Source organism: Artemia sp. Qi Xiang Cuo, chromosome 20 (assembly GCF_049724085.1).
Source record: "Artemia sp. Qi Xiang Cuo chromosome 20, ASM4972408v1, whole genome shotgun sequence".
NCBI classification, from domain to species: Eukaryota; Metazoa; Arthropoda; class Branchiopoda; order Anostraca; family Artemiidae; genus Artemia; species Artemia sp. Qi Xiang Cuo.
In genome coordinates this window covers 9,526,790-9,550,487 of record NC_142813.1, presented here as the reverse complement: position 1 = coordinate 9,550,487, position 23,698 = coordinate 9,526,790, and the positions used below count along the sequence as shown (strand labels likewise).

Here is a 23,698-nt window from a genome sequence, read left to right as displayed (position 1 = left end):
GGGCACTTTTTATCGAAGGAGTTGTCGTACGAACTTCGAAAAGGGCTCATTCGATTGAAAATAGAAAGGGCTGATGCCTTTTTAATAGTTGAAAGTGATTGAAGGGAAACTAAACCCCCTCCCATTCCCACGCTCCCATTTGACTTTATGTTTAAAAACTGAATGTTGCCATAAGATTAAAGTATAATTTTCTTTTTCTCTGAAAAAGAAATTATTTTTTGATAAAATATATTCTAAAAAGTATTATATTCTTTTTCTCTGAAAAGACTATGTCAATATAAAACGAACAGAAATTAATTGAAAAAAAATTTCCACAACATAAATTTTTCAAAAAAAGTAAGGAACTCCATTCAACAAAAAAATTAGTGAAAATAAAATCAAATTATCTACCAAGCGTGAAACTACCACAAATCAGCATCGATAAGTAAATGAATCCCAAAACCATCAGAAATTACAATAAATAACCGAGTCAAGCTCAAAACATGAAGAAATTAACACAAGTTGGGCTCAAAACCCCTATGCCTTCCCAAGGCCAGAACATAATTTGCACTTTACTGAAAAAAATATAAATGTTTTTGCTTTTATAAATTTAATAAATCAAACAATATTAACATTTTGATTGCTAAATATCAGTATACGTATATTAAACTGACAATGCACATTCATTTGTATTTTTTTCAGTAAAATCCAAATTATTTTCTGGCCTTGGGAAGGCATAGGGGTTTTGAGTCCAACTTTTGTTAGTTTTTGCTCGTTTTGAGTTTAACTCGGTTATTTATTGTAGTTTCTGTTCGTTTTGGGCTTAATTTATTTATCGATGCTGATTTGTTATAGTTCACGGTTGGTAGATTATTTGATTTTATTTTTGCTCATTTTTTTGTCTAATTTTCTTTGAAAAACTTATTTTGTGGAAAAAGTTTTTTTCATTAATTTCTAAAAGGACGCGACTAAATAGCCCAAAAGACTGATCAAATCAGAAAAATTTTTTGTCATAGAGTGGAGAGGATTGAGAGGAATGCCCATAGATGGTATAACGCTACGAATAGGCTGGATTCAAGTAGACTAATTGAAATCAATTTTGACAAAAATCAACGGTATAAATGTCGACAAGCCTGTTTGAACAGTCACATTGATTGAAACTTACCTCAATAGCCTTATCAGGCATTTGCAAACTCATATATGCATTTCCCAGAAGCAGCCAATTTTCTGAAACGGGGGATACGGTAACAATCTCCCTAAAAAAAAGTATAGCAAACATCAATAGGTTAAACAGCCTAGTTTGGACAGGTCAAATCAAACATAATCTCTCCCTAAAGGCTAAAGCCGTGAAAATGGAATTAAATACTTATATTTATGTCTCTGTTTACCTTTTTTGTGTGACACAAAAAAAATAAATAAAAGAAGCAAAAATTATATACATTCCCTAAAATTTATTGCAACAAAGATTGAACTGTCTATTCGCAAGTTTTTCCTCGGTGTAGCCTATAGCTGAAATATTCTGTTTCTGGAACAGATTTTGATATCTCAACTGAGGTGTTGAGATTTACAAATTTTATTCAAAATATAACATAAATATTAGGAAGATAGCCTTGCAATGTATGAAGCTAAAATAAGAAACTCCTTTGGTTTTTTATAGTTTTCTATTTTTGTTTGAAGTTATTTATTTATGCTTTTGCTAAAAAAAAATCCAGTTAGTCTATAGTGAAATTAATATTATTGTTTGTACATTATTTTCTGAAGCCCCTACTTTTGCAATCAGGGGACACAAACTTAACATGAACTTTGACATAAAATAACTCCCGTACGACTTTTACCCTTCTCCCATACCCCTCCGCCACAAAAAAAAATTGTAAGCTAAATACTGTGCTAGAATAACTAGAAATAAAGACAATAAACTCTTAAAAAAGGATAATCATTCTTCAGAGCCATTGATGGCGCATACGGCGTCCAATTGACGTTTCTGTGGCTGAATCTCTTTTACAGGGACAAGTAGCAAACTTGTCACCCAACCTTGAGGCAGCCGATATTGAGCCCTTAGCCCCGTATTGCAAAGCAGATAATTAATCTATTGTACTACCAAATGGTCGTAGACTTTTACCTAAAATAATTCTGGTTTGATAATGTAAAGATTGCGGAATTCCTTAGTACAATGTTTTGTTTGTTATTTTAACCTGTACTCTAACAGCTGGAAGCTTATTTTGTACGAATTAAAAGGCTTTGAAGTAGCAATTACTATTTAGGAATTTTGCTGTTTCCTTTTTACCCTATAAGAAACTCAAAGTTTTAACTTTGAGTTACTGAAGCATCTACAAATATACTATAATACAAATTTACATTTATTATACAAATATATTATATTATACTATATTATATAGTATATTATATATTATATATTATATTATACTATATATAGTATATATTATGCTATACATTATACTATATACTATATACTATATATTATATACTATATACTATATACTATATATTATACTATATATTATATATTATACAAATTTATTTAAAGCATTCTATTCGTTATTTTGATCTGTGACTTTTTTGTTTGACGCTATTTCTATCAAACTCCAAAACATCAAAGCATAATGTGTTAGGAAGTTTATGAGGGCTATTTTGTTGTCGCATTTGCACATTAAAGTATTCAATAAAAGTGTTTTATTTATCATAATATATGAAGTTGTTTTTCATTTTAATCTGCAGTTTTGCTGTCTGACATTTATTTCTATCCAAATTCTAAGTCCTTAAACTTGCTCTTGCTTCTTAGGTACGTGCTACTCGTTGTTAGTTGCTAATCGCTACTGAAGGAAGGATATATACATATCTTATTCATCACATCGAATAAAAATGGTTGAAGAAGACCTCGTTTTAAATGGGAGGGGGGAAGAGTCGACCGTTTTTTTTACCCTGCAAACATCTTCCCAAAAGCATCCCCATACTGACTCCAGACCATGAAGCTTGAAAGTAGCAAGTAATATGCTTCTTTATACTGTCCAGCCACATTACTCGAAATTTTATTCGAAATTTAATTAAAATAAACCACTTTATTCAAAATTAGTGGCGTTTATGAGTGCTATCAAAACTGAGTGCTCGGTTCAAAACCTAAATCTTGGAGGGGAAATTACACCCCCCCCCCTGTCCCATAGAAAATTACACCTCTGCTTTTAAAGTAATATTAAATATCAAAAAATTATTCTGTATTTAGTATCCAATCATGGTTGCAGCAGCAGCTGTTGTCAAGTAAAAAGCAACTCAAAAGCAAACCATAGTTTTCACACTTGGCCAAATCAAATGCAAACATATAGTCGTATTTATCACCAAAGAAATATCATAAAGATTAAATTTTTGCGCTTTACATATGAGCTCAATTAGTCCAAGTGTGCAGAACAAAAATGATAATTTCAGATGAAATCGAAAAACTGACCTAAAACATGCAATGTAAGTTGTTTTGTCGGAAAACTTTTCTAGTGCAATCTTTGCCAAATATTTCCGTGATCTTATGAAGTAACGGCTTGAGTCTGGTATTCTCTGCAAAGCTTCTATTGCAGCTTCTGAGTTTCCAGATATTAACATAATATCTACCCATGAAAACAAAAAGTAGTTTGAAAGTTCAACATCCTGCAAAAACATTATATTCATCTTAGCAAAAACCATACATGACTACATAACATTAAGACAAACCGGGACAAAAAAAAACCAGTAAGAATAAAAAAATACCAAAGATTTATTTTAACACACCTCCCCATGAAAGAAACCCTTTCAGTCATATATGCACTTGTTAGCACAATAAGTTTTGATTTATTTTTTCTACAGTAAACTTTTAGTGCTATCTACCTTTGGTTGCTATCACAGGAATCTCTGTATCTCTATCACAAAGAGATCACTTAATCTCTTTTTTTTCTAGAACCTACACATGTAGGTTTTTTTTTCTACATGTCGTAGTTGCGAAACATTTTGTAGGTGGTTAATATAGTTGATAGTGACGAGAGGGGACTTAACGGTCTTTAAGACTCAGAATGCAGTAACCAAGACAATTATCAACGACCATTTTGTGACGATGAACTACCAATAGATGATGAATGTAAAGATGAAGTGGATAACCTAGAATTAACAGGCTTAGCTCCAAAACCAGTATTTGCCTCTGTTAAGTTCATAGCAAAGAATTGATACCTATCCATAGAAAAAAAGCTGTTGGTTATTGCTGCTGACTTTATCCCATCAGATGCAAAAGATTAAGATGGTGAAGAATTCCAGCAATTTCAAGGTTATTTTTCGAATGAATTTTTACGTGAAGTTCCTAAATAGAGGCAAATTTATACGTTGCAGATAAAAGGCGTTGAACTAAACAAGAATGAGAAAGAAACTCTAACACTGTTCGGAATTCAAGTCTGTATGAGGACGCCTAAGTTTCCATAAGTTCGTGTGTACTGGCAGCATACCTCTAGAATTTCATCGATTGCTTATGATATGAACCTAGATAGATTTCTTACGGTGCCGAGATCTATGTATTTCGTTGTTAAGGCGAAACTGAATGAAGAGCAAAAGCGGAACAACAAGCTATGGAAAGAAACCCCATCCTTCTTCTGTAAAATAATCTTTTAGTAACTGCACCTTACTAAAACGTGCACCATAACTGCAACATAAAACGTAACTAAATAAAACTGCACCATAACTTACGTCACCATAACAGTAACTGTACCATAAAACGTGTGTGTCCATGAATAAATCATACCGTTCAAAGGACAAGTTTCGTCCAAGCATAATGCTAAGGGAAAATATACCTGCTGAGGGGTCAAGGTTTTTGTAATGTGCGATGCCGACGGAGTAACTGAAAAATATTTTACGTATCATGGAAAGGAGTCAGGAATCCACTAGAAGTAGAGAGTTGTGTGCGTTCTGCAGCTTGTGTCAGAAAGACCTGTTGAATTTGGCACGAAGATATTCTTTGACAATTTCTACAGCTCCCATGATCTCCTGTGCTAGTTCCATACAAGATATGGGCTCTGAGGTACCGGAATCTTGGCCACAAATAAAATGGATACAAGTCCTTTAGATGATTAAAACAAGTTAAAAAAGTGTGGCAAAGGAAATTTCTGATCCATGACTACTTGAAAGGTGACGTCATAGTGACATAATGGTATGACACCAAATCTGTCTTACTAGTAATTAAATAAAAAAAACAAGTTTTTTTAAACTGAAAGTAAGGAGCGCCATTAAAACTTAAAACGAACAGAAATTATTCCGTATATGAAAGGGGCTGTGCCCTCCTCAACGCATCGCTCTTTACGCTAAAGTTTTTTATTGTTTTAAAAAATGCAGTGGTGAGACAGAGTCAAACTTTAGCGTAAAGAGGGAGGCGTTGTGGAGGGGACAGCCCCATTCATATAAGGAGTAATTTCTGTTCGTTTTAAGTTTTAATGTCGCTCCTTAATTTCAGTTAAAAAAACTTGTTTTTTTTATTTAATTTCTGATCGTTTTTTAATTAATGCAGCTTTTATTTGCATAAAAATTTTACTTTTCTTTTGCTAAATGGATGTCTTTACAAATTAACCTACGTAACTAACTTCTATATTCGTATATTTTTCTTCTGGCAAAAAATACAAAGTTGCAGATTTTTGCAGATATGAGCTTGAAACCTATGTAATAGGGTTTTCTAATACGCTGAATTCTGACGGTGTGATTTTCATTAAAATTCTTTCACTTGTAGGGGATGTTTCCCCCCTCTTTAAAAAATTGAGTAAAATTTCTCAGGCCGGTAGCCTTTGATGAGTAATACTAAAATTAATAAAATTTATATATTTTGGACCAGCATTATAAACACATTCTTTTGATACATTGATTGACACCAAAATTCTGTTTTTAAATGTTTTAATTGATACTGAGCCGTATCAATTGTTTTTTTATTGTTTTTTTATTACTTATATTTTAGTACGTACATGATGTGGTTCTTCACTTAGTCTAAAATATACAATGTAAAACAAAAGTTAAAAAAAAATTTGACCAAATAACACCATAATAACCACCACTTTGTTAATAGAATAGATATCTATTATGAAAGCAGTAAAAAAAAAAACTGTTGTGCAAAGAGTGTGTTTTTGTCTTGGGGGAGAACCCCCTCATATAAGTTATAATTTCTGTTACTTTTAAGTTCTAATATTCCTTCTTACATTTCAGTTGAAAAAACTTGTTTTTTTTTATTTAATTTCTGATCGTCTAATGATCAATTTAATTTCTAATGCTTGGAAGTCCGGCACCCCCTTCATAAAAATGTCTCTTACCCCAAAGAAACATCCTCCACGGAAATATTCTCCAGAGTAACCCCCTCCTCTAGCCCCCCCTCCAAAAAAAAATCCTTCCTGAAAATGGTTGTATACTTCCCAATAACCAATAACTAATACTGGCAAGTCCGGCGCCCCCTTCATGGCAATTTCCCTTCCCCCATGAAAACTTCCATCATGAACAGATCCTCCAACATAACCATCAACCCACCCTTCCCTCCCACTACCAGAAAAAAAACCTCCTGAAAACTTCTGTATACTTCCCAATAACCAATACTATATGTTAACATTGGGTAAAGTTCATAACTTTTAGCCCTCCCTCTGAGAACATTGGGGTATTAAGTCATCCCAAGAAACATATTCATAATATTTTTGACCATGTTAAACACAATGGCTGTCTCGAAATTTTGATTGAGGGACTTGTGGAAAAAAACAAACAAGGGAGGGGGTATAGGCGTCCTCCATTTTTTTTGGTCAATTAAAAAGGGCACTGGGGATTTTAATTTCCGTTCCAATGAGTACTCTAGAGAAATTCTAGGGTCATCAGATTAATAAAACTACCTATGGAAAAAAAAAACAAAAAACAAATAAACACGCTACTATGATCTTTCTTCTAGCAGAAAAGGTACAATTCAACATTTTTACAGATAGGAGCTTGAAACCTCTACAGTAGGGTTCTCTGATACGCTGAATATGATGGTGTGATTTTCATTAAGGTTCTGTAACTTTTAAGGGGTCTTTCCCCCTTTTTTTGAAAATCAGCCAAATTTTCTCTGGCGCGTAACTTTTGATGGGGAGCACTAAACTTGATGAAAGTTATATATTTGAAATCAGCATTGAAATCTGATTCTTTTGATATATCTATTGGTATCAAAAACCCGTTTTCTAGAGTTTCGGTTACCATTGAGCCAGGTCGCTCCTTACTTACAGTTCGTTACCACGAACTGTTTGACTACCATTATCAGCAAAGATAACCAAGATTAAGTGCGTCGATACGAGAATCAAACAAGCAGTTATATACAAGTAACTTGCCTGGTAGTAGTTGCAAGGCATTATGAATTGATGGACCGAGTCGACAAACTACATTTATTTTTGGGCCTCTACAGAACACACCTCCGACTAAGAAATGTTCCTTTCAATTGGTATTTCATATGTTTTACACTACCATACTCAGTTTCTGGGAAGAGAAAAGGCGTCATATCAATAGCCGCAAGGAAGAAAATTTTACAGCAGAGTGAATCATCAAGATCGACTCAAACACTTCACAAACTGGGAGAAGGTTTTGAAGTGCAGATGACTCTACTCTTCAACCAGATAAGAAAGTTCTGAAAAGGGCTTTTTCGTCTTATATATTTTATACGATACCATCGGCCATTTGCCTGATTCTCTGGACTCCACCAGTGCTCCGAACTACATGATACCCGATTGTTGTCAAGATCCAGAGTGATATGTCAGAAATGTTCTGCTCCATCATGTTTCTCCAGCAACAAACATGTTTCAAGAAGTTTCATAACAAGTAAACTTCCTTATCCGACATTTTAGTTTTCATTTTTTCATTTTTCTGTAAATGCGACTTTTAGCACCTTTGTATTCCTTTTAGCACCTTTGTATGGTTAATATACCTTTTTTTCATGCGTTCATGTATTCCTAAACTTTTTTTCAGGCCATTTTGAAGACAGGCCAAAATGAGCTAAAAACAAAAGTTTTCAATTTTTAGCCCCTAGGAACATTATTTACGATTAAAAAGACTAATACAGCTCCCCAAAATAGGAAAGTAGTCCTAACATTATTCGTTGCAAAAACTTCTGCGTTAATAAGACATTTATCTTAATGAAACCAGGTTGAAGTATAGACAAGATTGACACACAAAAATAAAAACAATCACCTTAATTTTGAACAGAACTTATATTTCTAAACTTAATCGATGCAGCCATGATGACCAACCATGAATACTAAAAGTATATAAGTTTTGTCTATCAAAAAACTAAAAAAAAAAAATAAAAAAAAATACAACAGTAAAACTTTTATCTTGCAAACCTGCCACCTCAGTGCAAATCTGTAAACTTGCCACCTATATTAAACTGAGGCTTTTTTAAAGTTTTCCTAAAATAACTTGGCACTTTCCCTTTACCAAAATTAAATAGAAATCTGTTTTTTTTTAAATAAAAGCAATGAGGTACATATAAACTTAAAACGAACAGAACTTTTTCCTAGGAGAAAATAGGTTATAAACTCCTTAGCCCTGGATTTCCTCACTGAATAGAAAATACTTCATAAATTAGGGGGCTGCCCAGTCCTCATTAGTTCCTTGTCTTTTTGCTAAAGATTCAATTTTGTCCCTGAGGTTCTAAAAATGACTGCTCAACCAAAAAAGGCCATTGGAGTCGAATATACTTTTTTTTTTTTACAGATTATTTGGTATGATATAAATATGAGAGTACCTCTGCCCCTAACCGGGCTGGTCTTTGCGTTAAAATTTAAATTTCGTGTAAAAAAGCTTCAAAATAAAAATACAGCAAAAAAGATGACTTTAAAACTTTTAAGAGGAGCCTGATTCTAAAACAAATTTTCAGGAAGTTCAAACATTAGATCTTAATTTCTAGCATGGGGCTGGGGACAGGGAAATATTGAACAGATTTTTCTTCAAATCAGCCAAGAGTTTTGGCACCTTTAGCCCCTGGATATCCACGGATATCCAATTGGATATTCACGATATCATAAAAATGGTTTAAGCGATCAAACTGAAAGCTACAGGGGATGTTTCGGGGATACGTGGACCCCAAGCTTTGAATTACGAGAGGACACAGAGTTATTTCTAAGGACATTATGCATATCCAGGGCATCAAAATAGCAATTCTTCATTGTCTCTGGAGCGTCTTGGGCGCTGTAGTTCAGTATTTTAGATAGCGTATAAGAGGGATTTAAAATTTGGTGTGTATGTGTTTGCTGTGGGGGGGGGGGCTAGAATTTTTTGTCTCCGACTCATCTATAAGCTATTGAACTAGAAGTATCTATGGGAATTATAATTGTTTTGCGTGTAAGTAGTGAGGTAAATCAAAAGACAGCATATGGTACAAGATTATCAAAATAGCGGTTCTGCAGTATCTCTGAAATGGCTAGAGAAAGCAACTTTAAACTTTCGTATAGAATTAGGAGGGGGGGCAATTGGACCTCAAGCTTTGACTTCAGGGAGGAGAGGGAAGGGGTAGGGGAAGTAAAATGTATTTTCATCGAAATACGAAAACGTTTTTGCATTATGATCTTCAAAAGGTATACTATTTAGACATTAATTTAATTAAGTTAAACTGAAAATAGTATTAACTAATTATGCTTCTAGAATTGCCAAACCAAAGAGTCAGAATTAATAAATAATTATCAAACTTATTTTAAATAATCAAAGTAGAACTGAGGTTAGCTGATGATAGATAGATAAGATGTATTCGTAATAAAAAAAAATCAACAAAAATTAAAAAACAAATAAAAAAACCTCATGATGTTTAAATAGCCTGTAAAAGGGTGGAAGATGTGCATGATATTTAAAAACATACCAACAAAAAAAAGAGAGGGGGGAAGAATTTCATAAATTTACAAGAAATTAGTCTTTGTCTTTGAAGGAGCCAAGCAAGTACCTTTCCGATGCAGGAGGACATTCAGTATAGCATGACACGTAACTAAATGATTAGAACGAATAATTACTTAATAGTTACTACTGAATAGCAAATAATTAGGTTACTGATCAGTAATCACGGTTAAAATGCTTTAACTTAATGACAAAATTATCAATTTCCTTTAAACCAAAGAAAAATCATACCGAACAGTTGGAAATAACATTTTCTAATCGCTTAATCGCTTCTTCTTCCTGTCCGAGTCCTGACATTGTTTTACAGATTTCCAAGTCAATATCGTAACTTTGAAAAATGTTGCCTGCAAAAGTAGATGGATAGAGTATAGTAAAACAATATATAGATAATATCCTATCCTTCTTCTTGATTGGGTAAGTAGAGACGCTTTCGTAAAGTCTCATCACCAAAATCAAATTCCAAGTCCTGCACTGTGTAGCTGCAGCTGAGTTTGAACATGGGGTCCCCTATTACCAAGCTGAGATAAAACCAACTGCATAGCTACATGAAACCAATAATATCTATGTGTATATATTATATGTATTTTATAATTTATATATATATATATATATATATATATATATATATATATATATATATATATATATATATATATATATATATATATATATATATATATATATATATATATATATATATATATATATATATATATATATATATATATATATATATATATATATATATATATTTAGGGCTTGGAATTTGATTCCGGTGATAGGATTATATAAAGGCATACGAATCCAAACATGAAAAAGAGGAAGCAGAATAATGCTTAATAAGGAATAAATTGATAATAACTAATAGATAAACCCAACAAAATATAGAAAATATTTAAACATAGTGACGAAGTTCATTTTCTCATTTCCCGTGTGAACTTACATTAGCTCTGTTCTGGAATTCAATAAAACTTCTTATTTCTGGAATTGAATAAAAAAAAATTGCTAAAAATCAAAAACGGAATTTAAAACTAAAAATAAATATAAATTAGAAAACTTTACATGTCAAGTTTAAGAGAACTGAAATTACTATGATTCGAAAGGTAATTCTCGAAAGGTGAATTCGAAAGGTAACGGACATTAAAACTTATGTCTTTGTTTATTATATTAAAATTGAAGAGTATAAAAGGGAAATAAATAAAACTACAAAAACACTCCATCAATAGAAAAAAACAAGTAATGGTTTTACAGAAAAAAAACATCACTGCAGGACAAGAATAATAATTGAATAGAATGCATAAAAAACAACCATTGATGATCACAGCGTCAAGCATTCATTAAATATTGAAAAAACGAGAATTTTATAGATAGAAATGATTAAACTGCAGCAATATAAGTTTTAAAACGTTGTTCCAGTAAAACCGAAATAGCTTTTGAATGAATCACTGCATCAAACGCGGTGGATATGTCCATGCCACACAATGGCAGAAAACATCCTTGTGGCAGAGCTTTAGCGATAAACGCACGTGAAAAATCTATACAAGAAGTAACAACCCAAATGGCACCGAAATACTTATTGTCTGTAATCAATTTGACGCTTCTTAATCACCTCATGTAACAAAAGTCTTTCAAAAATCTTACTAATAGCCAGTACCTATATACCTATTAACGACAATCTTTAGTAATAATACTACCTAATTGAGTGAAACCGTCCACTTGATCGATCTTCTTGCTACCCAACATCACCACTTCACCATCACTCTCAAACTTAGTCTAAGTTGAGATTAAGGTTCGAGATTTATTTTCAAACCTATTCTTGTGCCCTAAACTTTTAAAACCTCTAAAAATTCATTCATTTTGTTAATATTTTCATCTAGGATTCTTAAATCATTAGCATAATCTAAGTATTTACTTCCCCAATCAGCTCCGTGTTCTTCCATTGTCTTTACTGTGCTCATTAAAACAAATTCCATCAAAATGATACATATAAAGGGGGAAAGGACCCAACCCTGCTTGACTCCTGATTTAATATGAAACCAGCGACTAATCTCATTCCCAACCTTAGCTGCAGCAATGTTATTCTCGTACATAGCACTAACAACTTTAATGCATTTATCTGGTAGACCATACATGGATAGGACCATCGCTAAAGTTCTCTATCAGATAAATCAAAAGCTTATTCATAATGTATAAAAACTAGGACTCAAGGGTTCTGGTGGCACCTTTCAATTATTAATCGAAGAGTCGAAATTTGGTCAACGTATCCTCTAGCCTTCCTAAAAACTCACGGCTCTTCTCTTAAGACTTTCTCTGGAGCAGTCGCAAGTTGACAAAGTATTTCTTTTCGTTGGTTGATCAGTGTCCTAGGTCTGTCAGAGAACCATTAGTCCATTGGACTTTTTCTGAGTCTGATTTCTTCTAATATTGCTGGGCAATTCCCCTTTTTCCAAATTCAATTCATAACTTTGAGTAAAATATTTTTTACTGCGGTCGTATTATTTTAATCTTTTCAGTACTGTCTTTAACTCTTCCTAGCAAAATAAATCTTCCTTCACTTCGAAATTGTCGCAAACTTTTTAATTCTTCTCTGTATCATTTCCTGTAACTTTTGCAAGGTTTAATACATTCTTAAAATGTTCAGCCCATTTCCTTTATAAAACTTGATTATCACCACAGTATAAAGATAAAGCAGTAAGTTTATATAAAGCTAATAAGTTTATATAAAGCTAATAAGTTTATATAAAGCTAATAAGTTTATATAAGGCTAAAGTTTATATAAAGATAAAGCTACAGTTTTATAAAGATAAAGTTTACCGCAGATAATTTCTGGCTCTTCATTCTCGGTGCGAACAAACATCTTCTCCCACTTATTCTTGCATTAGCACGTACAAACAGATCCTCTCATTTGATCTGCCATCAGTGGTCCAATTACCATGGAACACGTATTTTGGCCGATACTTTCTCGAAATGCCTACTTTTAATTCCTAAGAACATCTAATAATAACATTGCACTACTAATTACCGATTTTCATATATGTGTTGGAATAAATTAATTTAAGATTAGTTTCTTCAAAATTTAGTGTTCCAACGTTGTCAAGTTTCGGGTTCAAGAGACATCTGACTTGTCTACCCGTGAAAAGATCTAATGTCGCTTATGTTTATACCGGTTTATACATTCTCTGGAGCAATCGCACCTCGATCTGGGTTTTTATAATAGGTGAGAGAGGGAAATGTCATACTGCCTGTGATTTATATACTGTGATTATCATTAATTGAGACCCCATTTCTACCTTTAACTAGAACAAGTCCATATTGGCCACTCCCTCTCAATTTTCTAATATTCCAATAATTTTCCAATCATAAGACCCTTCACAAACTATTTTCTATAATTATTCTATCGATCTTCTACATTGTCAAATTTTAGATTATGCAGTTTCCTATTCAAATGCTCCTGAAAGGTTTCTCCCTAAAATTCTCACCAAAAGTTTCTCATAACTTCCTGGGAGGTAGTTATCCTTCCTAGGTTACCGTTTTAGATACACTCTAAACACTACTGGACCTTTACTTCTGACATCAGTAAGAGCACTCCTATATATTAGTGTTTTTTTTTACCAGTCCTCTCAGTCTTCGAAATACAACAACGCAATCAATATGGTGTGCCGTCTTATCATCATGTGTTTACCACGTTACTTGTTGGGTCATTTTATAAGCAAATACTGTATTACTTATCGCTAGATTAGGTTGCCTATAAAATTCCAGCAGTCTATGTTTGCTGGTATAGACTGCCCTGCAGTCATATGATTGCAGTATTCTACTTTCCTTTCCTGCGCCAAAATTACCAAGGTTGCCAAAATTACCATCTATCCTTATTTCTACCAGCATGGGCATTGGAATCCCTTAATGAAAATATCATATTAAAAATACCTGTCTATTTGTTCTTATAATTTTTATTCATCTAAGTCACTACTATCTCTAACAGTCAATTCAACAGGTGCATATACTACTCTGACTCATACCCTGCACTCTTTAGCAGCAAAATCAAGAGCTGGCATTCTGTTATTAATACCTTCTCAACCTAAGCAAGACTTATAAGTTTCCATATTTATCTTGAGCCTTACTCCGTGCCTGTGTATCCCATCTTTTCGGCCTGAGATCAATTCCATATCACCTAATTTCATGTTTCCTACCTCTCTGATATGAGTTTCTGAACCTCCTACCAGGTCTGGCTCAAAACATCCGAATTAGTTAGTGAAAATGTAAATGATGCAAAGATGTGTTGTTTCCATGGCAATAATTTCTTCGAGTGGCGCTTTTCGTCAAGAACACTCTGCAGTGCTGTTTCCAGTCATGATTCTGTTTAGAAAAACTCATGAAAGCTCTTGATTAGAAAGACTTGTGGCCTCAATATGAGGCCACGTAAGCAGGGTCTCCCTTTCGGAGATAGGGACGAAGGATGGAGCTTATATTAGAACAGAGACCCCAAACCATCTCACAACACCAAAATAGCTCCAACCTCTTATACCAAGCCAATCTTTATCAGGGCTGTGTATCAAAAAGAATAAAAATAAAATTTATTTCGACTCATCATAGGCAGCGTAATAGCACTGCCTAAGTAAAGAACGATATTGGCTTAGTTTATTATTTATTTTTAATATTTTTTTTGGTTGGTTTAGTCCAGGGCACTTTGTATCGAAGGAGATGTCGCAGAAACTTGTAAAATAGCTGATTTTATTGGAAACTGGAAGGGCTTGTGCCCTTCTTAATAGTCGAAAGTGATTGGAAGGCAACTAACACCCCTTCCACGTCCACCATTTCACCAAACACACCCAATCAAAGTTTTGAGATAGCCATTTTGTTCAACGTAGTTGAAAGATCTGGAAGTTATGACTTTGAGGAGGACACTCCAGCTACAGTCCTCAGAGCAAGGGTTGTAATTTCTACCCTGGGGGCATGTAAGGTTTTTTATTGAAAGCGTTGTCATAGAAACTTCAAAAAGGGCTCATTCAAATAGAAATTCAAATGGCTAGTGCCCTTTTTAATAGTCGGAAGTGATTGGAGGGCAACTAACCCCCTCTCATGCATATCATTTCCCAAAAAACTTTCAATCAAAATTTTGAACTAGCCATTTTGTTCAACGTAGTTGAGAGTTAAAGAAATTAGGTCTTTAAGGATGACAACCCCCCACAGCCCTCAGGTTATGGGTTTCTAAATTATGCCCAGGGGGCATATAAGATTTTTACAGAAAGTGTTATTGTAGAAACTTAAAAAAGGGATCATTCGATTGGAAATTGAGAGAGCTAGTGCTCTTTTTAACAGTCGAAAGTGATTGAAGGGCAACCAACCCCTCACGCCCATAATTTTTCCAAACACATTCAATCAAAATTTTGAGATAACAATTTCATTCAATGTAGCTTAAAGTTCTGGAAATTAGTTCTTTGAGGATGATACCCCCCCCCCACCCACCCTCAGGGCAAGGGTTGTAAGTTATGCCCTGGTGGCTATAAGGTTTTTATAGAAAGTGTTGTCGTAGAATCTTCAAAAAGTGCTCATTCGATTGGAAATTGAAGGGACTAGTGCTCTTTTTAATAATCGAAAGTGATTAGAGGGCAATTAATCCCCTCTATTGCCCGCCATTTTCCCGAACACATTCAATCCAAATTTTGAGAAAGCCATTTTGTTCAAAGTAGTTCAAAGGTCCAGAAATTATGTCTTTCAGGATGTCAAACCCCCCACAGCCCCCAGGGAAAAGGTTGTAAGTTATGCCCTGGGGGCATTTAAGGTTTTTATCGAGAGCGTTGTCGTAGAAACTTCAAAAAGGGTTCATTCAATTGGAAATTGAGAAAGCTAGTGCCTTTATTAATAGTCAAAAGTGACTGGAGGTTGAATGCCCCCCCCCCACGCCCATAATTTCCCCAAACACTTCCGATCAACATTTTCATACAGCCATTTTGTTAAACGTAGTTGAAGGGTGTGGAAATTATGATTTTGAGTATGACAACCCCCTCCCCCACGCCCCTCGGGGCTAAGGTTGTAAGTTATGCCCTTTGGGCACATAAGGTTCTAAAAAAATGGGTTGTCGTATAAACTTCAGAAAGGGCTAATTCAATTGGGAACTGAGGTGGCTATTGCCCTTATAAATAGCAAAAAGCGATCGGAGGGCGAATGCCCCCCACGCCCATCATTTCTCCAAACACTTCCGATCAACGTTTTGATACAGCCATTATGCTGAACGTAGTTGAAGGGTCTGGAAATTATGTTTTTGAGTATGACAACTCACAGCCCTCCCCCCCCCACAGCCCTCAGGGCTAAGATTGTAAGTTATGCCTTGGGCACATATAATGTTTTCTTAGAAAGTGTTGTCGTAAAAACTTCGAAAAAGGGTCATTGGATTGGAAATTTACAGGATGTCCTTTTTAATTGTCAAAAGTGATCGGAGGGAGGATCATCCCCACCCCACGCCCATCATTTCCCCAAACATTCCAGATCAACATCTTGATATGGCCATTTTGTTCAACGTAGTTGAAAGGTTTAGAAGTAATGTCTTTGAGGATGACAGCCCTCCCCCATAGCCCTAAGGACAAGGGTCCTAAGTTATGCCTTTGGGGGATATAAGGTTCTTATAGAAATTTTTGTCGTAGAAGCTTCAAAAATGGATCATTAGATTGGAAATTGAGAAGATTGGTGCCTTTTTTTATTAGTCGAAAGCGATCATAGGGCAAATGCCCCACCCCCATCATTTCCCCAAACACTTACAATCAAAACTTTTAGATAGCCATATTGTTCAGCGGTTCAAAAAGGTCTAGAAATTATGTTTTTGAAGATAAATAATCCCCCCCTCCAGTTCTCAGGGCAAGGGTTGTAAGTTATGCCCTAGGGACATATAAGGTTTTTAGAGAAAGCGTGGTTATATAAACTTTGAAGGGGGCTCATTGGATTGGTAATCACACGCTCTAGTTCACTTTTTAAGAGTCAAAGTGATCGGAGGACAGCTAACCCCCCCCCCCCACACACACACACACCCACACATGTCGTATTGTACCGAAACGTATCTAGTAGAAATTTTGAGATAGTCATTCTATTCTAAATAGTCTAAATATCATATAACAAGGCTTTTGGGGTTGAAACAAACCCCAGAGATAAGGGGCAAGGGATGGTTGTTTAACTTTAGAAGATTTCAGTGTTTCTCCCTGAAAAAGACTATGTCAATATAAAACGAACAGAAATTAATTTTTAAAAAAAAATTCTCAAAATATGTTTTTCAAAAAAAGTAAAGAACTTAATTAAACCCAAAATAAACAAAATAGAATCAAATCATCTACCAAGCATACAACTACCACAAACCAGTATCAATAAGAAACCAAACCCAAAACAAACAGAAACTAAAATAAATAACAGAGTCAAACTCAAAAAGAGCAGAAAGTAATATGTTCTAAGCCCCATACTTTCTAAAAGCCAGAATATAATTTGTACTTTACCGAAAAACGTTCTTTTAAATGTTTTCACTTTTATAACTTTAAGAAATCAAAAATTAATTAGGTTTTTAAGGAATAAATATCAGCATATGTATATTAAACTGACACTGCGCATTTTTTTCACTAAATTCATTTGAATTTTTATCAGTAAAGTACAAATTATATTCTGGCTGTTAGAAAGCATGGGGTTCAAAACCCTACTCATATTAATTTCTGCTCGTTTTGAGTTTGACTTATTTTAACTTCTGTTTGTTTTGGGTCTCATTTACTTATTGATTCTGATTTGTGGTAATTGTATGCTTGGTAGATTAGTTGATTCTATTTTTGTTCAATTTTGATTTAATGGAGTTATTTACTTTTTTAGAAAAAACTTATTTTGTGGGAAAAGTTTTTTAATTAATTTAATGATAAGAACAATTTCGTGTTGGAGAAAATTTTTTGTTAGCCTCAAATTGTAAAGTCTAGTTCATAAAGTTCTTTGATATCTTTCAGCTTAGGTTAAGCACACAAATATGGAGACGTGACGGTTATTTTTATGGTAAGTTATTTGAGTTTTTAAGTTCCGGTGAAGCATGCTATTATGGAAACCTCTTTAAGCTTAGGTTAAGTACATAAATATGGAGACGTAGAGTTTTTTTTTACGTTAAATTACTTGAGTTTTTAAGTCCTGGTGAAGCATGCTAATATGGAAACCTCTTTAAGCTTAGATTAAGCACACAAATATGGAGACGTATCGTTTTTTTTACGTTAAGTTACTCGAGTTTTTAAGTCGTGGTGAAGCATGCTATTATGGAAACCTCTTTAAGCTTAGGTTAAGCACACAAATATGGAGACGTATCCTTTTTTTTTATGTTAAGTTACTTATGTTTTTAAGTCCTGGTGAAGCATGCTAATATGTAAACCTCTTTAAGCTTAGGTTAAGCACACAAACATGGAGCCGTATTGGTTTTTTTTACGTTAAGTTATTTGAGTTTTTAAGTCCAGGTAAAGCATGCTATTATGGAAACCTCTTTAAGCTTAGGTTAAGCACACAAATATGGAGACGTATCGTTTTTTTACGTTAAGTTACTTGAGTTTTTAAGTCATGGTGAAGCATGCTAATATGGAAACCTCTTTAAGCTTAGGTTAAGTACATAAATATGGAGACGTAGAGGTTTTTTTTACGTTAAATTACTTGAGTTTTTAAGTCCTGGTGAAGCATGCTAATATGGAAACCTCTTTAAGCTTAGATTAAGCACACAAATATGGAGACGTATCGTTTTTTTACGTTAAGTTACTTATGTTTTTAAGTCCTGGTGAAGCATGCTAATATGTAAACCTCTTTAAGCTTAGGTTAAGCACACAAAAATGGAGACTTAGTGGGTTTTTTACGTTAAGTTATTTGAAATTTTAAGTCCAGGTAAAGCATACTATTATGGAAACCTCTTTAAGCTTAGGTTAAGCACACAAATATGGAGACGTATCGTTTTTTTACGTTAAGTTACTTGAGTTTTTAAGTACTGGTGAAGCATGACATTATGGAAACCTCTTTAAGCTTAGGTTAAGTACATAAATATGGAGACTTAGAGGTTTTTTTTACGTTAAATTACTTGAGTTTTTAAGTCCTGGTGAAGCATGCTAATATGGAAACCTCTTTAAGCTTAGATTAAGCACACAAATATGGAGACGTATCGTTTTTTTACGTTAAGTTACTTATGTTTTTAAGTCCTGGTGAAGCATGCTAATATGTAAACCTCTTTAAGCTTAGGTTAAGCACACAAACATGGAGACGTATAGTTTTTTTTACGTTAAGTTACTTGAGTTTTTAAGTCCTGGTGAAGCATGCTATTATGGAAACCTCTTTAAGCTTAGGTTAAGCACACAAATATGGAGACGTATCGTTTTTTTTTATTTTAAGTTACTTGAGTTTTAAAGTCCTGGTGAAGCATGCTAATATGGAAACCTCTTTAAGCTTAGGTTAAGCACACAAATATGGAGACGTCACGGTTTTTTTTACGTTAAGTTATTTGAGTTTAGGTCCCGACGAAGCATGCTATTATGGAAATCTCCTTAATCTGCTACGCATGTTAAACTTGAGTTCTAGAAGCTAAGTCCTTTAAAATTGTAAAATCCAGGAAATACTTCGTTTTAAAAACTTTTCCAATGTGTTAGCTCTCGTTAGACATGAGCTTTTAAGGTCCTTAAATTACAAATAAGATTTCTCTATTATTGAAACCTCTATAATGTGTTAGCATTGTCTGACTTGAGTTTTTAAAGGTCGTTAAGCCCAGGTGAACAACTTCATTATTGAAACATCTCTAATGTGTCAACCGTCAGACTTGAGTTCTTAAAGTTCTTTAAGTTGAGAGGAAAAAACTAAAGAAAGGAAAACCTTTATAATATACACAGTATAGAGAATATACAGTATAGTTTATAGAATACACAGTATAGAGAATATACAGTATAGTTTATAGAATACACAGTATAGAGAATATACAGTATAGTTTATAGAATACACAGTATAGAGAATATACAGTATAGTTTATAGAATACACAGTAGAGAGAATATACAGTGTAGTTTATAGAATACACAGTATAGAGAATATACAGTATAGTTTATAGAATACGCAGTACAGAGAATATACAGTATAGTTTATAGAATACACAGTATAGAGAATATACAGTATAGTTTATAGAATACACAGTATAGAGAATATACAGTATAGTTTATAGAATGCACAGTATAGAGAATATACAGTATAGTTTATAGAATTCAGTCATGATTCATTGCTCAACCAGTTAAGACCGTATTGCTTGCTATCGCTCACTCTATGAATCACGTAATGAAATGAATGACGATGGATTATTGCTAAATTATCTGCATGCTGTGATATAATGAAAACTTTGTACAATCTGACAAAAGACAATCTGAAAATACAATCCTTTCCCTAAATAAAACTCAACAACGGAAATCATTAGCTATTATTCCTCCAAAGTGATTTAAGGCTCAAATTATTCGTGATATGAGATTAAAGGAATAGTACAGTGGGGAAAAAGGACTGATTTAGGACTGGTGGCTTCTTCTTTTGCCAGTAAGTCAATTTTAGCTATTACTAAGTTAAGATGGGCAAGAAAAAAAAATAAAAGGAGTTGTCAGGATATTGATTCTAGCGAGGATATTGCCACAAGTACCCCAAATACGTCAGGAAATCCGGATATTTGGAAGCCAGTGACAACTCAGGTTTTGTTAATGAGCCTATCAGAGGAATTTGCAAAGATGATGGACATTATGCGTGAAACTCAGTTGTTGCAATAAAAAAGGATAAGAAATATTTTAAGGTTAATGTAAAAAACCGTGGAAACAAGATTGAAATCCTTAAAAATGGGAAGAAGCTTAAAGGAAGAAATATAGCAAACCAGGGAAACATTTATGTGAGTGATGATGCCCAATTTTCTGTGAGAGAGGCAAGAAAAAAACTATATGAAAAAAAATTGTGTCTTAAAACGATGGGTATCAAACATTTCATGGGTATCAAACACAGTTCCACCATATCTTCAGTTTGAACGTCCGGGTGGTACGAAAGCGAAGTTTACGTGTGATGAATGGATTGAGGAACTAGCACATAAGCCTCCTCCCTCCACAGCTTCCAGAGGTGCTAAAAATGAGTGTTTTATTGAATGTATTTAGTTTACTTATTGGTTAATTATCTTTTCTTTTTCGCTTGGTTTAATCAAATAGATATGGAAAAGTTGATAGTGATGAATTTGAAATGTTTGGGTTAATGATAATTTTTTTTTTGAGTAAATAATTTAAAATGTTTGTTAATGTGAAATTATTTTGAGTGGGTGGTAGCGGGCTGATGTCTTTTTAAATGGTTTTGCTTTGTGCCATGAAGCTTGCAATAATGTGCTTTTTTAAATTGATGTCCGCTTTGCCGGAATATATTTTGTTATTTTTTTTGTATTTATTTAGGTCTAGATATATGTTTAGTAGATAATGATTTTTTTTTCGCCACCGCCACCCTCTACCATCAGATACATTAACTTTTATTGATGATGGTTAGAGATATCGTTTTTCCTCCTGGGAACAGCAATGTCCTGCAACTTGAAAGTCAAAGGGTTGATTTTTCCAGCCAGTTTAATGAAAGGATAAATAGAAATTTAGATATTAATGCTACTGATATTTTCACAAATGAACCATTAAGGTATATTTTTAAAGAAGGGGCACTATCCTTGCATTGTGATAGGGGTCATTTTGGCCTTAACATTTTTCATTTGAAATGTCAGGGATTGAATTCTGCGCATAATTTTTTATCGGAATTAATCAATACTAATGTCTTTTAGGTGATCGCTTTAACTGAAACGTGGTTAAATGATAATAACTCGCAATTACTACATATCCCTGGTTATAATTTATATGTAAGGAATCGCGAGTATTACCAACATGGAGGCCTAGCAGCTTACATTCAGGCTGATTATAAGGTTTCAATAAGAGAAGATCTTACAATATATAGAGAGAAAGTATGCGAGTGTTTTGTTTTACATATAACTAGAGAGAATTTGAATTTTTGTATTGTTGTAGTATATAGACCTCCACAGAGCCTGCTCCAAGACTTTATGGACCTATTTGAAGAACAATTAATGAAACTTCCAATTAACTCTATGCCATGTTTCATTATGGGCGATTTTAATATTGACCTTATAGATCAGTCATCTGCTAGCACTGAATTTATTAATAGAAGTTTATCTAATGGGTTTCATCCTTGTATAAATATCCCTACAAGAATTACGGGAACATCAGCTAAGCTTCTGGATAACATCCTTTCTAATGTACCCCTGAGTCTTCCCAGGGTCCTTATCAACGATGTATCTGACCACTTTGGAGTTTCAGCTAGCTTTAGAACTGTCACGAAGGTGGTTAAAGGCAAAAAATCAAGGATTCCAGTGATCAGTAAAAGTGCGATGGTAAAACTTAAAAATGATATAGAAAAGGTGGATTGTTACAATATTCTAGGCGATGTTCAGGACGCTAATTCAAAGTTTGTTTTATTTTATGAAAAGTTGCAGAGTTTGATAAGTCAAGTAGTCATATTGAAACTGCTTAATAGAAAGCACTCAAGTTAAAAAAAACCTTGGATTAGTCCTGTGATTTTGAAGCAAACAAATGTAAGAGATAAATTGTTTGGAGCTCAAATAATGAACTCGACACTAAAAATAAGCAATTATATAAAATTCTTTGAAAAAGGTTGAATACAATTTTAAGAAATGAAAAAAAGAAATATTTTGAGAAAAGGTTTAAGGAGGTCGAAGGATGCCCTAAGAAAACCTGGGGACTAATAAAAGAAGTGATTGGATTAAAAATAAATAGTGTACCTGATGAATTAGTTAGTGTAATGGGAAAGACTTTGAATTCTGAAAAGGACATATGCAATGAATTTCAGAGCTATTTTTCGAATATTGGTCTGAATTTAGCTATGTCAGTTGTACCTGATAGTGGTGAGCCAACGTCCGAGTCCTTACTGAGGGACCCCATTGATGTGTCTCTTCACCTTAGACTTCTAACAGTTGATGAAATTAAAAAAAATATTTATGGGTTGCGTAGTAATTCATCTGGTAGCGATCATATTACTCTAAAAACACTTAAATGTATTTTTCCTGTTATAGCTGAAGTTTTATGTGGGTTAATTAATGAGTGTTTTCGTCAATGAAAATTCCCAGACTGCTTTAAAGTTGCCCGTATAAACCCAATTCATAAGGGTGGTATTCAAAATGACCCAGGAAATTATAGACCGATATCTGTTTTACCCATCATTTCCCGTGTTTTAGAGAAGTGCTTTAGTATTAGAATGATGAGTTTTTTGGAGGATCATAAGTTACTGGTAGAGACACATTTTGGGTTCCGCGGAGAAAGGACAACGGAACAGGTAATGATTTAGATCAGAACTGTTATTAATGAGGTAGTAGACAAAGTTTTTAAAATAGGTAATATATTTTTAGAACTAATAAGAGCTTTCGACACTGTGGATCATGACCTTCTACTTAAGAAGCGTGAGGTGTATGGTTTGAGGGGTAAATCATTAAATTTCTTAAGAATTTTTTTAAGTAATAGTTTTAAGTATGTCCAACTAAATGATTCTTCTTCCGAAAAAAAGCGTATTGAAATAGGTGTTCCGCAAGGATCAGTTCTCGGTCCTATATTATTCTTGATATTTATTAATGATTTACCAAATTGTGTTCTACAAAATCATGTTCTACAAAATCATGCAGTAAGAATTTTAGCCGGTATATCTCCACGTATGTCTGTTCGAGAAATTTACCCAACTTTAAAAATTTGGCCGGCTGAAGGCTTTCATGAATTCTATGTATTGTGGTTTATT

At 33.7% G+C, this 23,698-nt stretch overlaps 1 protein-coding gene across 1 annotated transcript in view; it reads right to left on the bottom strand.

The window, feature by feature from the left end:
- The window catches only part of LOC148939853 (tetratricopeptide repeat protein 21A-like), a 274,902-nt gene that overhangs the window by 158,722 nt on the left and 92,482 nt on the right, over positions 1–23,698 (bottom strand). The window contains exons 9-11 of the mRNA XM_089105983.1: positions 10,102–10,214; positions 3,437–3,630; positions 1,145–1,235 (exon numbers count right to left, since the gene is read on the bottom strand). Of these exons, the coding sequence (XP_088962109.1) occupies positions 1,145–1,235; positions 3,437–3,630; positions 10,102–10,214 (398 nt within the window). The remainder of the gene's footprint in view (positions 1–1,144; positions 1,236–3,436; positions 3,631–10,101; positions 10,215–23,698) is intronic.